The 18,343-nt window shown below is 40.9% G+C and overlaps 1 protein-coding gene across 1 annotated transcript in view; it reads right to left on the bottom strand.

Moving 5' to 3' along the window:
• The window catches only part of CGNL1 (cingulin like 1), a 113,570-nt gene that overhangs the window by 22,709 nt on the left and 72,518 nt on the right, over positions 1-18,343 (bottom strand). Inside the window, 5 exon segments of the mRNA XM_030578895.1 lie at positions 372-428; positions 430-543; positions 6,046-6,216; positions 7,203-7,355; positions 17,852-17,956. Of these exon segments, the coding sequence (XP_030434755.1) occupies positions 372-428; positions 430-543; positions 6,046-6,216; positions 7,203-7,355; positions 17,852-17,956 (600 nt within the window).

The raw sequence follows: 18,343 nt of genomic DNA, 5'->3' as shown, positions 1-18,343 counted from the left end.
TCCCACTGTTTAAGTGCTTAGGAGTTAAACCTTTCTGATTTTCATGCCTGATGAATTGAAGGAAAACAACCACGGTAACTGGTCAGAATGTGCATTTGTCACATGAGAAAAAGAAAGGAAAGTATTGAAAGAGCTCTCAAAATAACTACCATTCAGAACATAATATGCTCTATTAGATGTGCTGAATGCTCACCTTTGGGAGATGCCCAAATAGTTCTTGCCTAACATGATTTTCCATCAGAAGAGATGAAATCATGTTGTTGCTTCCAAGGCACAATCACAGTAAAAAAATTAAGCGTTTCCAATCATCTCTAGCAAAAACGTACTACACAAAGCACCAAGCACCCAAAGGACCCCCCCCATCCAAAAGCTCCTTTTACCTCCATTAGTTTCATTTGTCTCGTCCGATCACTTTTCAAGTGATTTTTTGGCTTCCAGTTCATATTCCAAGCCTTTCACAGTCTGTTCCAGCAGCTGAGTTTTTGTAATTGCCTCATCCTGGGCTCTCTGGTGGTCCCGTAAATCCTCTTCCATAAGACGCATCTGAAACAGAAGGCAGGTGGCACAATTTATAATACATTTCTTTGACTATAACAATGTTTAAAAGAAAACTGGATAAATTCATGGTGGTTTAAGTCCATAAATGGCTATTAGCCAGGATGGGTAAAGCATGGTGTCCCTAGTCTCTGTTCGTCAGAGGATGGAGATGGATGGCAGGAGAGAGATCACTTGATCATTGTCTGTTAGGTTCACTCCCTCTGGGGCACCTGAAATTGGCTACTGTCGGTAGACAGATACTGGCTAGATGGACCTTTGGTCTGACCTGGTATGACCGTTCTTATGTCTTATGTAACAGTAATGTCAGTAAATGGGCTACACTTTTGCTAAGACTTTAAAAACAAGTTATTAAAAACCAGGATGAGAGGAAGTAGGTAGCACTGTGCGCTTATTAGAGTCATTTTTATTCATCCACATGATTGGCACAAGTAAATAACTTTGGATCAGAGTTCTCAGATATGAAAATACCCTTCAGCGTACAGGTTTCACTGTAGTAATAATACAAACCGGATTTTTTACTTAATTATCTTTTTCTTAGCCAATGTCCTACAGGTTTGTGCATGATTACATCTTTGGTAATTCTTTCCATCAGGTTCATTTGCTTTTCATACCATCACTACAGTTATTGATCTTTCTTATGCCCCCTGTTCTGGCACTAATGCACTTTGATGACGACATTATATTTATGGTATAATTGCTATTGTATATATTAAACTATAGCCCATACATATGTAGTAGGAAGTACATCTCTTGAGGGAAGAGGGTTTTCTCTCCTAACGGTGTTCTGTGTTTCATTAAATTCTCTCACTTCAAGCTTACACAGTCCCATGAAAAGGTATAGTTTAGCTGAAGCTCTTAGTTTTTGTGCTGTGATGAGGCACTCTGATTAATTTGTTAGGTGTTATATATGTTTGACTGCACAAACTCCTATGACATGATCTGAGTTTCACTTTCAGTTCTCCCTCACATTACTTTTATAAGAAGTATCCAGCTCAGTGATGGAGCATTACCAGGTTATAGATTATTTACAGAGCTATTTTCCTGTTGGAAAGGCCAAGTGAGAGAAGGCTGGATAATTACAGGCCATACATTATACTGTGCTGCTAAGATAGTTATCTGCATACTAATAGGAAGCATCTATATGCCAGAGTGTGACACTAAGTACCCCTATATTCAGGCTCAACACACAATTGTAACAATCTTTGTACAAAATATGCCTTGTGAGGTATCCTTTGAAAACTCATGACTCGCTGGTCAATAATATCATGGCAAAATGTATGTAGCAACATTATAAGTAAAGTTATGAAATCTCCCTGTGTGATGTTATTAGCACATGTTCAAAACCAGACGGCCCTGCCTAGGCAAAAGTTGTCAAACAGGCCTATCCTAAACAAAGGAATGTGCGTTCACCTCAATATACATATTATATAGTAAACAGGGCCGGCAAGGAGAGCAGGGGAGGAGATGGCAGGAAACAGAACAATTTGGATTTCAGTACACACACCTGGGGGAAGAAAGAGCATAGAGCCTCCTTCACCTGTCGCCTTCTTTACTGCTTGAATAAACTTTACTTTGAAGGGTAACCTGCAGAAGAATCCACTTCAAAGGTTCACTGGACTATAAAAGAAAGGGGCAAGAGCGCAAGTTCGCCTCTCTTCATCTAAGACAACAAAGGCACCAGCATATTTGGGCCTCTGGGAGAGATCTGACTGAGGAAAGGGTCTGTCATCTTTATTCTGGGGAGACTGTGGGTGAGAAAAGCCATCTTGAACAAAGCCCTGATCCAAAACTTGCTAGATTAAGTTTTGGATTTTTAGATGCAAATTTTCACTTTATTTGCTTGTATACCAAACTGGGAGGGATTGCAACTGCTCTGGAGGACAAGGGTCAAATTCAAAATGATCTGGACAAATTGGAGAAATGGTCTGAGGTAAACAAGATGAAGTTCAATAAAGATAAATGCAAAGTGCTCCACTTAGGAAGGAACAATCAGTTTCACACATACATAATGGGAAGAGACTGTCTAGGAAGGAGTATGGCAGAAAGAGATCCTAGGGGTCATAGTGGACACAAGCTTAATATGAGTCAACAGTGTGATACTGTTGCAAAAAAAGCAAACATGATTCTGGGATGCATTAACAGGTGTGTTGTAAACAAGACACGAGAAGTCATCTTCCGCTTACTCTGCGCTGGTTAGGCCTCAACTGGAGTATTGTGTCCAGTTCTGGGCACCGCATTTCAAGAAAGATGTGGAGAAATTGGAGAGGGTCCAGAGAAGAGCAACAAGAATGATTAAAGGTCTTGAGAACATGACCTATGAAGGAAGGCTGAAGGAATTGGGTTTGTTTAGTTTGGAAAAGAGAAGACTGAGAGGGGACCTGATAGCAGTTTTCAGTATCTAAAAGGGTGTCATCAGGAGGAGGGAGAAACCTTGTTCACCTTGGCCTCCAATGGTAGAACAAGAAGCAATGGACTTAAACTGCAGCAAGGGAGATTTAGGTTGGACATTAGGAAAAAGTTCCTAACTGTCAGGGTAGTTAAACACTGGAATAGATTGCCTAGGGAAGTTGTGGAATCTCCATCGCTGGAGATATTTAAGAGTAGGTTAGATAAATGTCTATCAGGGATGGTCTAGACAGTATTTGGTCCTGCCATGAGGGCAGGGGACTGGACTCGATGACCTCTCAAGGTCCCTTCCAGTCCTAGAGTCTATGAGTAACCATTTCTAACTACTTATGTTTGAAGTCATTTAAAATCCCATCTTCTTGTGTTAATAAATAGTGTTCTATTTTTTAAATCAATCCAGTGCTGTGTTTAAACTGAACTTTTTGGTAACTCCAGTTAAGTAACAACCGTTGAATATTGACTCCATACAGAAGAAATGAACATTAGTATCTGAACTGTCCAGGAGCGGGCTGGATATTGCAGAGTTTGGGAAAATTCAGGACAGGGAATGCGTTGGGATCACCCTGCGATTAGTAACCTAGGCTGTGGGTTGGTGTATTGCTGATGGGATGCTGGAATCAGACCTGCTGGACCAGGGCTGCAACTATACATAGACCTACACGCTGGAAGACCATTTGTGAGCAGCCAGGTTAGGCGCTTCAACAGCAAAACATGGTGAGGCACCCAAGGTTATGGAGCAAGCAGTGACACAACCTCTCACTGGTCTGGACTGCACCCCTGAACGTGACAGTGTTTCAAATTATACTGGACTGACATCCTAGAATCCAATGTCTTATGTCCCAAACTACAGCAGGGCAACAGTAAATGAAGAATTCCCATACTGCCCTACCCGTCATACCTCAAAACTGATATGAGCAAGAGTGTAATTTAGTCTTCATGCTCATTCAGTCCTCAGCCTTTCTGATGAGACCTCTCAAAAAGGATGCCAAGTGCTATATGATTCTTGTCTACAAGGAACTGAATGGCCAACACCCTATTTCACTGAATGAAAATGGTTATCATGAAGGCTTATTGTACTTCTCACTCACATGAGAGAGAGGGGGAGAGAGAGAGGAGAGACAGACAGACATTGATTGTTCTGACGTTTGTTTTATTTTAATATAAACCCATTATATGGATGCTTCTTCTGAGAGGAGCTTCTCCTGTAATTTCAGGACTATGCTGTATCTTGTGCAGCTCTCTATACAATAAAACATTTCAGCCCTAACAATTTACACACTCACTTATAGAAAATATAATGCAGCACTCTACAGTCAAGTCTAATAGCGACACAGTTTAAAATAAAATTACCACAGTCTTTTGTAGAATAATATAGGGTTGGTTTTTTGTTTGGGGGCCTGGAGTTTTTTTTTTAACATAAATGTGTGGACTGCTTGCAGTTATAGCAGATGACTTTTTAAAGAGTTTCAGTAATAGTATACCAACATGTGAGTAACAAATAAACACAGTATCTTTCAGTACAGATATTGATTGCTTTGAAGAGTTTATTCCAAGTTACATTGATGATCTCACTGTCCTAGTCTCTATTTTCCAAATTTCATTGTGACTTTTCAGTTCTTTACATAAGCCATGCTTCGCTGAGTGGAAATAATATGGAAGGAAAGAAGAGAGAAGAATGTACAGCAATCCTTCAAACTAACCTTTTTGTGTTATATTTTTTCTATATATTTTGTCACTCTAGTTCAGAGGTGGGCAAACTATGGCCCGCGAGACTCTCCTGCCCCGGAAGGCTCGCCCCTCGCCCCTTCCTTGCTGTTCCTTTTCCCCTGGAGCCTCAGCTCACTGCGTTGCTGGTGCAATGCTCGGGGCGGTGAGTTCCTGGGGCAGCGCAGCAGCAGAGTCATGGCCTGACTCAGTGCTCTGTGCTGCGCGGTGGCATGGCTGGCTCCAGCTGGGCAGTGCGGCTGCTTGTCCTGGTGCTCTGGGTGGCACAGCTGTAGCGCTGCCAGCCACCAGTGCTCCAGGCAGCTCGGTAAGGGGGGCAGGGAGGCATTGGATAGAGGGCAGGGGAGTTCGGGGTGGTGGTCAGAGGGTGGGGGTGTGGATGGGATCAGGGCAGTCAGAGAGTGGAGAACAGTGGGGTTGAATGGGGGCAGGAGTCCCTGGGGGGAGTCAGGAAGGAGAGGGGGGTTTGGATGGGATGGTGGGGGGCAGTCAGGGACAGAGGTCCCGGGGGCTGACAGGGAATGGGCGGTTTGGATGGGACAAGAGTTCCGGGGTGAGAAGCAGGAAGGGTCGGATAAAGAGTGGGGCCGGGCCACGCGTGGCTGTTTGGGGAGGCACAGCCTCTGCTAACAGGCCCTCCATACAGTTTTGGAAACCCAGTGCAGCCCTCAGGCCAAGTTTGCCAGCCTCTGCTCTAGTTCAACAAAGAGAGAGAGAAACGAAGGGGAAGTTCTGGCCTGGAAGCTCAAATTATTAAATATATTTATATACTGAGGACATCCATGAACTGTTCATTCTCAAAGGTTTTCCAAATAACGAACAACTGTATTTAGAACCTTAAAGAGGCTGGACTAATTTTATGGTAGAATTTATATGCTAAAAAGACTGAGACTTCGAGGCTGAGGCTGATTCTGGGCTGCACAAATAGCTTTGTCATTTGAATCTGAAACATCTCAAACATCCATGACAATTTCTTTAAAAAGCTAAAGCCAGGCTGTGGTGTTGTATTTTAAAAAAAATAATAGATCTCCATCTTTTTCTGATTTAAGGCCATTTCAAAATTCTCAACTCTCTCTTCAGCAATCAACAATAAAAGAGCAAAAGAACTTCAGCAGAAACTTTATCATATCATTTTAATAAATTCATCAAACACACTTTGCATTTATCTATTGTATCCACTGAAGCCCATTGCCCTTGTAGAAGTAGCACCCTGATGATCATCCTGAAGAATCAAACATAAAAGCATGGTGATTACGTGCACAAGAGCATGATAGCAAAGATTCTTTGTCCTGAAAATTATCTGAGGAGGATTCTAGGTCAAAGGTTAAACATGTCATTCAGCTTATGAGCCAGTACCTCATCCTGCATTTTCATGGTTGTCAGGTGTGATTTTTCTAACTCAAGATTTTTGTCTTTTAATTGTCTCTGCATTTCTGCAAGTTCCCTGCGATTTTTCTCCTTGTACTCATCAAGCTGGTTCTGAAGCTCCAGGGTGGATGACCGCGACACTTCTACAATTTCAGCCATCTGGCAACAAACAAACAAACACACAAATAAAATTTTCCAAGAGTAAAGCAATGCTAGAAGAGAATCTGTCTTCATTAGTACTACAGAAGAATATTTTTCTTCCAGGCTGCAATCTCCTATGTTACATTAGGAACATAATTCACTGTGTAGAGAACATTTTCAAAATGGTGTATATGTCCAGCTGAATTTCTATGCACCAGTTTGAAAATATGCAACTCTAAAGGTGTGTTTCTAAAATGTGTAGCAATACATTTCCCAGACCATCCTATTTCTGCCAGCAGCATTTACAGGTGGCTTGTATTTAAATCTGTACAAATTAGAATTTATTCTATGAAGCCATCACTAAATACTTAATCATACCAAAACTAAGCTGTGTGCTCACACACAGATGGCAAAACTAATACAACAATGCTGCAGCTGGAGAAACCAGCTGCAAGTCACTGCAGTCCAGCTGATGGTTGTGCTGAGCAAGGACTGACAGGGCAGGTCTTTACTACCCACCGGATCAGCGGGTAGGGATCGATCTATTGGGGATCGATTTATTGCATCTCATCTAGACACAAATAAACCGATCCCCAAACGCGCTCCCCGTCGACTCACCACTGTCCTCACAGCCAGGTAAGTCAACCTAAGATACGTCAAATTCAGCTACGCGAAGTCAGCATATCTTAGGTCGACACTCTCCCCCCCACCCCAGTGTATACCAGGGTGGAGTCTGTTGCACATAATGGAAGAGAGATCAAATATGGCATCTCATTTTAACAAAATCGGAGTGTTTTACCATGGTATTTTCAGATTGCATTCTTCCAATTACTGTTGCAGTCCAGAAAGCTTTTATTGATAGTCACCAGGTCAAATACACTAACAGCAAAGTTCATATTTCACTTTCATTTACACTGCTTTTAAACTCTTTTCTTTGTAATTTGGCAGTTTATTTGGTTTTTTCCATTAGATACCTTATCTCCTGCTGCCTCTTTTAACCCTACCTCCTTGTGTAACTTCTCAATAGTCTTGTCTAGTTGCCATCGCTCATTTTCCATTTCATTCTTTATCCTCTTTAATTGTTCCTTCTGGTTAGTTTCATCTTTTAACTGTTCGGTTAACAGTTGCTGTTCCTGAATAACCTGACTGAATTTTTTCTGCAATGGATGGAAAAGTTACACTATAAAACACAACAGCCATAACCCTCTGAGAAGTCAAAGGAATTTGATGTAATATACATGTCCCATGAAGCAACAACAATAAAAATCATAATACACTGTAACACAAAATCAAAAGGAAGAAAGTTGCTGAGTCGAGCTTTGACAGTCGGTCTATGACAAATAAAACATACAGTCATGTAATATTTACTTATAAATGTCTACAAGTTCCTGAAATACTGTAAAAGCAGCAAAGAATCCTGTGGCACCTTATAGACTAACAGACGTTTTGGAGCATGAGCTTTCGTGGGTGAATACCCACTTCGTCAGATGCAACACTGTAGAATTCTGAGAACCTATGACTGTTTGTCTTGTTGGCTCTATTACATGCAACGTTCATAGTCAGCTGAAGTTTCATAGTGCCAGGCAAATTTTACCTTCTGCCAGAGAATTCAATATTTTATTTCAGGTTTCATATTTCCTTTGTTGTTCTTGTTTATTCTATCTGAAAGTCTCTAAATAATATACTCTTTCACCTTCATTTGCTCTGCCTTTTCTTTCCTCAGCATTAAAGAAATGTGTTTGAATTGATTTAATAAAACAAAAGTATTCTTCCAAAAATGAGTGAAAGAACTACTTAATGTTTTAAATTATATTTCCATAGTACCCAAAAGCCCCAATCAGGAATAGGCGTCATTGTGTTAAGCGCTATACAAACAGAAATAGACAGAGGTCCCTCTCCTGAACAGCTTGCCAGGTTAAACAACCCCTTATCAAAGCATTCATGTTACTGTTGAAGCCAGGCCTCTCTTTATGCATTAAGGATCACTCAGTTTTTGAATGAGATGCAGAGCTGTACTGTATAGTCACATAGTGGGCTAGGAGCTCCAGAACACCAAATATGCATAAAGACCAACAAAGAAATTCGCCATTTCAGTCAGAACTACTTGTTCAATATCTTCAACCGCATATTCTATGCCCAATAAAAAGCCACACTGGGCACAAAATTATCAGTGACACAAAGCTAAGAGCTTGCATCCATTTTTCACTGGCTGTCTATATAAGATGAAGGGATTGATTTTAAGTTGCTCCTGTTTGATGTTAAAGACATTAATAGAGCTGAGGGGAGCTTAACTACATTTGAGACCATGAGTCTCATGTGGGTGGAGTTCACTCTTTGGGGCCCCTACCCTTTAGAATTCCACCAGAGGATCATGGAAGCTTTGGCCGTGGTGGCCCCCAAGACAAGGAACCAGCCTTCCTTAGAGAACCCTCCTCAGTCCTTCCATTCACACTTCAACACATCTGAAAACTTTACTTCTTCAAAGGCATTTTCAGTTTTAACCATTGTGTCTCACTGTTAATAACCTTCTCTGTTCTTTTCTACTGTCATGCCATTTGGCTTTTCTAAAAGGTTGCTATCAGGTTTAAATAGGGCTACTTTTATCAAACTGAAGATTCACTGAAATGTTTCTATTACATTAAAAAAAACAAATTCAACAATAACGACACAATTTAGTGATTAATCCCCTGAAGCATGTGCAACATAAATATTGCAGCATGTGCTAGTGCATGCATGGGAAACTGAAAACAACTAAAAGTAGATGATACAGAAAAGTGAAACCAAGTTGTCTTTCTTAATTGCCCAAACTGGGAGAAATGTGAATATGAAGCAAACAGCATTAACAGTGAAAAGCAATTTAGATTTTAAGAGTCACTTTTTAAAATCTATGCTCAAAAGACCTGAGTTCTATTCCCAGTTCTGCAGTTGGCCTTCTGGATGAATTTAGGTACATCACTTCACCTTTTTGTGCCTCAGTTCCTACAGCTGGGGGAAAAATGTGCTGTGCTCATGATACTGCTGTCCTTTTGTAAAACTTTGAGCTCTATGGATGAAATGTGCTATAAAAAGGCTAAGAATTAAATATCTGCAAAATAAATAGGTTTTTTTTTTTCCAATGTACAAGTTTTTACTTGACAATGTCTTTTTAATAATACATCAGGCATTTATGTGGTTTGCTTTATTATGTTTGAAAATATATTTTAAAGCATTTGTGAGCACTTCCATGGGCACTTGATAATTAAAACCCTAATTACAGCTGTAGTTTGCATATAGGACAAGAAAAGAGTGTGTCAAATGCTTTAAAAAATTCTCTCCCCTTTGAGGTCCTTGGCATCTCTTACAATTCCGTATGCTGGTGTTTATCACATATGAACACAGAAATGTCTAATTTGTGTGTTGAAGGTACAGGCAGATGCCTAAACAATGCACAGTGATAAATGCTGTTCAGCAATAGTCCAGCCTAGCTGGCACCACAGAATTTAAAGGATCCTGAAAAGGTTTATTTTAGCATTGTAGTGCTAAAAGCTGGAGAATCTCTGAGTCCCCACTAATGTGCCATCTTCCAACAGACCATAAAAATCTCAGATATCCCCACCCTATCAGACTTTCACAGATCATTTTTGTGATGTTGCACACCATAATGCTTTATGGAAGTATGCTTATGAATGTAAATATGACATAACTGGAATATGTTTTATGCTACATATGCCATGTAACATATCTCTACAAAGGTTATGATTACTGATTTGTACACATGTATCATTTTTGTATTCAAAGTTATGAATATCGGCTGTGTACTTGTTGATTTATGTAGCCTTAGTAAGGCATTTGGTCAGCTTCTTTAGAAAGGAATTTGCAAGTTAAGTGCCCAATCAAAAAACACTTAATGGACAATGGATCTTGGAAGAATCCAATCCACATAAGACATCTATGTTCAAGGTAGCATGTGAACAATGGCTATCACCTGTAAGGAACTGAGTCATGCATGGACATGTGACTTGCCCATGTTACTCCAAAAACTCCATCTTGTAGCGGGGATTCTATACAGGGGGAGGGAGGAGCCTCCACCCACAAGAGAAAGTCTATATAAAGTCCTGGGAGACCCCTCCATTTGGTCTTCAGCTGGCTGAAGAGATAGCCTCTCCACCCCCAAAGGATACCTGAAAGAAACTGGAACAAAGGACTTAACCACGGGGGGTGTGAGTGATTGCTGGACCCAGACTAGTCTGTAAAAAAAGCTTACTGGGACATCTCTGAGGGTGAGATTTCATCTGTAATCACTTTCTTACTGTATTAGGTTTAGACTTGCGTCTTTTATTTTATTTTGTTTGGTAATTCACTTTGTTGTGTCTGTTATTACTTGGAACCACTTAAATTCTACTTTTTGTATTTAATAAATCATTTTTTACATATTAATTAACCCAGAGTATGTATTAATACCTGGAGGGCAAAGAGCTGTGCATATCTCTCTATCAGTGTTATAGAGAGCGAACAATTTCTGAGTAAAACGGATTTATTGGGAGCTAGGCATCTGAGTGTTAAAGGCAGAAACACCTCTTAAGCTGCTTTCAGTTAAGCTTGCAGCTTCTTGGAGACTTGTTCAGACCTGAGTCTGGGTTTGTAGCAGGCTAGTGTGTCTAGCTCAAACAGAGAAGGTTCTGGAGTCCCAAACTGGCAGGGAAAACGGGCTCAAGAGTAGTCTCAGCACACCAGGTGGCAGTTCCCAAGGGGTTTTCTGTGACCCAACCCATCACAATTTTATTTTACAGTCTGTTTACACATGCTTGAGACACAAACCCCAGAGACACAGATCAATGAACTATACTGTGGCAGAATGGTGGTGCCAACGGAAGCTGTTCTATGCCTGCAGCATGCTGAAAGACGGGGGGTGGGGGGGGACATAGTAGCAAATCTGGTCAGTTTCTCAACTTCAGAATTATCAGCAGAAATCAGAATTCTTTTCACCAACACAAATTACACCTCTACCTCGATATAACACAAATTTGGATACAACGCAGTAAAGCAGTGCTCCCGGGGGGGGGGGGGGGGCAGGGCTGTGCACTCCAGTGGATCAAAGCAAGTTCGATATAACGTGGTTTCACCTACAATGCGGTAAGATTTTTTGGCGCCTGAGGACAGTGTTATATCGAGGTAGAGGTGTATTTTAGATGTGAATATATTCTATTGTTTATGGGTGCTTAGGGGCAGGGGGCACATGTCACATTATTGGACTGCAACACATTTGGTCAACTATTGTGTCATACAAATTTTTGCCTGGTGTTCAGATAGGTGGCAGTCTAGGAGAATGGTAATAGCAAATACAGCCTTTTTTCCACGTATTGTATTGGGCCATATGATAACATCCTGAAATGAAAATGAGTATAATTCCATATACCCGTCTCTCTTCTCTTTTTCACTCACATTACCTTTTGCTGTTCATGACCCAGGATATGTCCACACAAGCAGCCCTACAGGGCACAGTGCTGCAGCTACGCCACTGTAGTACTGCAGCACAGTTGCTACAGTGACAGAATGGGTTTCTCCTCACTGTAGTAAGTCTATCCCTTCGAGAGGCAGTAGCTAGGGGGATGGAAAAATTATTAACCTAGCTGAGCCTACAATGGAAGTAAGGATATGAAAATTTTCAAGGGAAAACTTTGATTTTGCTGAAATTTTTCAGTTTTCCTTTGGGAAAAAGAGACAAAATATTTCGTTTTGAGTCAGTTCAACATTAAATTGTATTTCCATGTGGTGCCACAATGCCTCCTGGGAGTAGTAGTTTGGGTACTTCATCTCCCTATTCTCCCCTACGGACTAGGCTCTTTTGCCAGATTACATCTTCCACAATGCAACTCAGTCTTCGCTCTGACTCAGCCACATAGTGTGTCACAGGAATCATATGACTACAAGTGCACCATGGGAGATATAGTCCAACCAGGGAGCCCAGTCCATAGGGAGAATGGGTGCCAAAGGGACCCAAACTACAACTCCCATGAGGTACTATGGTACCTTAGTACATGCAGATTCATAAATAAACATTGTAATTCAGTTCAACAAAGTAAAATAAAACATTTTGATTCGGGAATGTCAACATTTTTCGTTCCATGTCATATACTCCAAATCCCAAGTCTTTAAAGGGCACGCTAACTGCCCTATGTTGGAGTCCTGCTAGGACTTGGTTTTCTTGGTCTGTAGCTACCAAAACATAGAAAACCCACACAAAAATCTCTCCCACTTAACTTAGAGCCAGGCAAAGTCTAAGGGGTTGAAAAGGAAGGAGAAAAAAGACACAGCAGTGCTCCTCTTCCATCTACCTGTCTGTTTTGTGGATGGGGAGAAAGGTTGAAGAGAACTAACTGTACTCAGTAAAGGGTTCTAACTGTGAGTATACAGCCTCTGCTCTAATGGTGCTCTCTCTTCAGCAGTATAGCGCTACACTTGGCCCTCTGCAGGGCTGTCACTAAATGGTACAAACTAGCTCTTAGGGAGAACGCCTGCCTTATAAAGTTTGATACAAAATATAGTTCCCCTTTTTAAAGTGACTATCTTTCCTACAATGTGTCCCCAGATTTAACAGATCTGGTAGCAATACTTCAGCAAATGTTCTCTCATTGGTTGTCATAAAAACTATGAGTGGGAGAGTATGAACACCATTTGTACTATGCTGTATTCACTAAGTATGTCCACCACACATGATTTTACAGCACTGCTTCCAAAGATTAACACATTTATACTACTCTGAGTTCTATTAGCCATAAAAGGTCAAACTTCAAAACAAGAACGCACAATTTCAGATACACGAATATATTTTAAATGTTACAGAAGTACTACTATTACTAGCGCTGAGGATGTGAATATTTTGAACTTTGGTTTCATTCTGATTTACTACTGAACATTCAAATGAATAAATAGGTCACGTTAGACACACTTTATCCCTGGGGGAGAGCTCTCCCGGCGATTTAAAAACCCACCCTGAATGAGTGGTGGTAGCTTTATCACTGGGAGTGCAACTGTCTATACTGGCGCTTTTCAGTGCTAAAACTTTTGTCGCTCAGGGGGGTGTTTTTTCACACCCCTAACAACTAAAGTTTTAGTGCTGAAAGTGGCAGTGTAGACATAGGCTCAGTCTAGCACGTACACTTTATAAGACTTCAGTATTTGACATCACTGCAGTTGCTCAAGTTACAGTTTGAGCTATTACCCCAAATGCAAGTCCTGTCCACATACACAAACCCTTAATTTAAATGTGGTGGTGCTTTTATCTCAAATTGGCTGGCCCTCCAGGGGTATAGGCTACAGCTTGAGTTAATAACTCATCAGCTGCTAACACAATCACTCTGTATAGCTCAATTAATATTTCACAGTGTAGCTGCTCTCACTCAAGCTAGGCTAACACTAGAAGAGTAACCTGAGTTATCTATATACTGCAGTGTTAACTCGAGGTGACAAGAACTTTACTTTTTCCATCCATGGCCAAAGGGCCAAAGTCTGATCCCTTAGCAGTCAGGGACACAACTTCTGTTGAGTTGAGCAGGCTCAGTTGTTCGCCTGAAGTACTGTATACATGACGTTATATGTTGCAATGTTGGCAAAGGATTTAGAACAATTAGCGTCTGTTGTTTTTTTTTAAATAGCCTATGAGTTCTGTGATGAAGGTAGGTAATGGAAAGAATGAGTAGCTTTCTTTGAGATAGCTCTCAGGAAACTCCTAGAAGTTCCTGTTCTCAGGGACTGCATAAGACCCTGGGGAAATTTTGGCATGTGTTTTGCTTCTAAAATGCTGGAATACAGAAAAGTGGTTAAGAAACAAAAGTCATACTACAGAGGTTAGCACAAAAAAAACACAATTTGTCTGAGCTTCCATAGCTGAAAACTGCAATGAGCTCACATCATTTTAGCTACTGGAGTCACTTTGAATGAAGCTATTTATTCCAACTACCCACAATAACCACTTTGAAGTGTCTTGCAGCTTTAACCATTTTGAGTATGAATCTGGGAAGGAGAAGCATTGCATCTTGCTGTTTGCTGTAATTGTTACAGCTTTATTCAGTAGATTTCTATTGGTTCTTGGTGGGTTACTCCATTATTAGTTATTTGTATTGTAAAAAGTACAGAATCAGGAATTAGGACCCCATTGTTTCAGGCATGATATACACATAGAAAAAAAGAGATTGTTCCTGCCCCCAAAAGCTTATTATAAGACTCATTTCACATTATTAATATTTTCTCTTTAGCAATAGGCTACAGCTCAAGTGATGCACAAAAGAATGTAAATTAAAGACCTGTTCACAATGGAGCACCAAACCATGCTGGCTACCACTGTAAGCAAAAACTGTTAAGCATGGTTCTGCTGGAGTGGTGCTGCAGTACAGACAGGACACTATGCCAAGCAGTGATATGAAATACTCAAGTCTACTTCTCTTCCTTAAAATCAGGATTAATTGACATGTTCTAAAAATGATTCTCAAACTAGAGCTAAGCAAACCATTCACAGTAAAATGTTAGTTCAACAAATTTAGCCCATCTTTGTGTTTGCTAATTATCTGCAAACAGAATTTGCCTTGCTAGTTATTTGAAAAAGATTTGCTGAATGGCATTTTGAGCATACTTCCCACCCATGGACTGCTTGCAAACCATTTGCTACTTCAAGCATTCACTATTCATAATTTCCTGTTTTTGCTGTGTGACTGGCCACCTAAACAGATGGCACTGTTTCTGCTCCCTGAACAGGTGACTCCCATTCCAAACCCTTTCAAAATGGCCAAAAAAACCCACTCCTTTGAAGATAGTTGTGGAAAACACGTATTTGTAGTGTTTTTTATGACACCTTCTCTTTCTGTGAATTGTTTTGCAAAAAACCCACACCCTCCATACACAAACATCAAACACCAATTGCTCATTTAAATGTTGGTAACAAGTAAATGCAGTAAATGGAATTGTAATTAAAATAAAAGTATATTCCCTTAGAGGATAATTAATGTTCACAAATACTTTTCCACAGTATTCAGGGGTCTAATAATAACATGTGTTGTAACTGGGTTAAATATAGATCCAAGTCATGTTCTTTCTGCTGGGTATTACAAACCTATGAAAATAGTTTAACACAATATAACAAGCTCTAATGGACCAGGCCTAAGGTAGCTGGCAGGCATCAGCAGACCAACACTGACAATGCCCTAGCCGAACAACCTGGAACCAATCAAGCGGTGAAAAGAGAACCTGTAACTGAAAGCAGGGAGCTGATTTATTAATTTGATTTAAAAGACTGTCAGATTAAAAATCACATTTTTAAAAAGAAAAGTTCCTTACCTGTGCTGTTAATAAATTAGATTCTTAAAATTGACACAATTTAAAAAAATCTAACTTAATTTTCACAATTTTTTCTTGTTTTATTATGTTTTCCATTGAATTCAGATTTAATTGAACCATGAAAACAAACTTGTCAGGAAAGCTTCCGTTTGTCCTATAGCCCATCTGTAGTCAGGTTCACTTTGTAGTTTGTGGTCCAGTGGAGTAGAGTTTGAGTTGCAGACCATACAGGGGAATGTTGAAATTCAAATTAAGACCACTTTTTTGTGTTCAAGAAACATTTATAACAACACACAAAAACCTTATATTTTAGCTATGATTTACTTGACAGAATCTCTTTAATCTTAGGTTCTAGATTCAAAGGTGAATTTTACAATTTAGTATTTATAAAAGCACTGGTGTTTCTAATGCACATGAAGATGATATCCAAGGAGGAAAAATTGAGTTTGTGCCCTTTTTAGCTGCTCCAGGATATATCCTGTTAAAACGTGTGCCTGCCCTGTATCACTGCCTGCTTGCCAAGAATGGCTCTGCTGACTCCTGCCTCTGTCTCCCCTTCAGGCAGGACCCATTTAAAAATCCACATAATCCAGATATTCAAAACATTCCCTTTCTGGAGTGCAATTTATTAAGTCCTGCACAAAGTCTTTCAAAATAGAACTCAACCCTACAGTTTTCATCCCAGTTTCAGCCTCCTTCTTCAGAGTCTGCCTCTCCTTAAAAGTGATTTATTTTGCTTCAGTCCCAAGCTGGGCACAGCCCTTCCTCTCTGAGAGTCTGTCTTCCTGCTCTCCCAACACCTCTTGCCTGGATTTGGCCTTCTCCACAGGCCTTTTCCACTGGTATTCCCCCCAGTCCCACTCCTGCTGACACAGGGCCCTCCAGGAGCCTTCTAACTCCCCACAGTTTCTCTCAGCCATCTGCCTACCACCACCACCTGCAGCTGTCTCCCCCTTTGTAAAAGAGAAGGTTACTCACCTTGTGCAATAACTGAGATTCTTTTAGATGTGTGTCCCTGTGGGTGCTCCACTTCAGGTGTCGGTGCTGATCAGAGATTTTTGGTAGCAGTGCCTGGTCGGGATGCGTGAGTGCAGTAGCTGTCTCGTGGTGTCACTGGCGATTCATCTAGTACCCGTGCATCCCAACACCCTCAGTTCCTTCTCAACTTATCGCCGTTAGGATTTTGGTAAAGACTCATGGAACCATCGACAGTCTGAATGGCAGTACTCTGTACTTGAAGTGATCTTGTCTCACTGTGAATCGCTAGCCACTGCTACCAAAAATCTCCAATCAGTGGTGCTGGGATGCACCGACACCTGAAGTGGAGCATGCACAAGGACAGCACTCAAAGAAGAACCTAGGTGCCTTCCCTTAAGCCCAGCTGGGCAGCAGTAATCAGTACAAGTGAAATGGACCCCATTCCCTCTTAAAGGGGCAGTCACCCTTTGATATGTCCCTATCCCTCCAGTGGGGCACAGGCCATCTCCCCAAATATCTGCCCACCAGAGAAGCCTCCAGGTTTCTTCACATTTGTCTTCCTACTGCAAGTAATGCAAGTTTGAGGTTTCTCCTCCATAGCAATTCCTCTCTCCATCTCTTCTTTGTGTCCCCACCACTCTCCTCAGCTCAGTAACTGACAGCTGGTATGGGAGGGAGAACTGCCACTACCCACCCCATCACTCACCGGTGACCTTTAATTCTTCCAGTTAGATTTTTCTTATTTATATGACTGCCAGATTACAGCCTCTTATCCTCACACGTCAAGTCTAGCTGAAACACAACCAAAGCTGACAGATACTAAGGAGTAATGAATGGTCACAAGTTGCAGTGGGGGAGGTTTAAGTTGGATATTAGGAAAAACGTTTTCACTGGGAGGGTGGTGAAGCACTGGAATAGGTTACCTAGGAAAGTGGTGGAATCTCCTTCCTTAGAGGTTTTTAAGATCAGGCTTGACAAAGCTCTGGTTGGGATGATTTAGTTGGAGATTGGTCCTGCTTTGAACAGGGGGTTGGACTACATGACCTGCTGAGGTCCCTTGCAACTCTGATATTCTATGATTCTATTCCATGATTTTATAATTTAAAATTACAAAGCAGATTTGTCAAAAACTGGACAAAGTTCACTGGAGATTTATTTCCCTCCAACTTTGTTCAATTAAAAAAAAAGTTTTTTATTTTTAAAGAAGGCAAACTTGGTTAGATGAAGCTATGCTTAGAGGAAAGACCTGAATAGTGCTGTGAGGGCAAAACTCAATAGAATGGGAATTTAAATATGACCAGAGAAAGTCACCACTGCAGAAAACAAACAAATCCATTTAATATTCTGACTAAGTTGTTGTACTTACCTGCATATCCTCCAGCTTGCATTCCAAAGACTTTTTCACCAACAACAGTTCCTTTCCCTCCTCCCCAGCACGTGCCAGGACATCTTCTAATTGTTGCTTTTCTTTCTACAATACAAAAGTTTGATAGATTCAGAAATGCTGACATTGATATCTCTCTAATCTGCCTTCAAAAGAGCCACAAGCATAAACATAAAACTGCAAACACTTAAAAACATTTTCACTGGTTTCCTCTTGCCTTCTACATCGAGCTCCTCTTCCATACGTCCAGGACTCCACATTGCACTGCTCCATGCCTGCAACCTCCCATTTCCTCTTAAACTCACTCAGGCACATCACCAGTGTGCCCATCTCCCACTCTTTGGTGTTATTTTCATACTGTCATGTCAGCTGAAGCAGCCTCCCTGTACCTGCAGAAGAAGCTCCAGCTTGCTCTCTCCTTTAAGCCCATTGGTTTTGCCAGGGCCGCCCGGGGGGAGAGGGGGGGCAAGTGGG

Source organism: Gopherus evgoodei, chromosome 10 (assembly GCF_007399415.2).
Source record: "Gopherus evgoodei ecotype Sinaloan lineage chromosome 10, rGopEvg1_v1.p, whole genome shotgun sequence".
Taxonomy (NCBI): Eukaryota; Metazoa; Chordata; order Testudines; family Testudinidae; genus Gopherus; species Gopherus evgoodei.
This window is presented reverse-complemented; position numbering and strand designations above follow the sequence as displayed.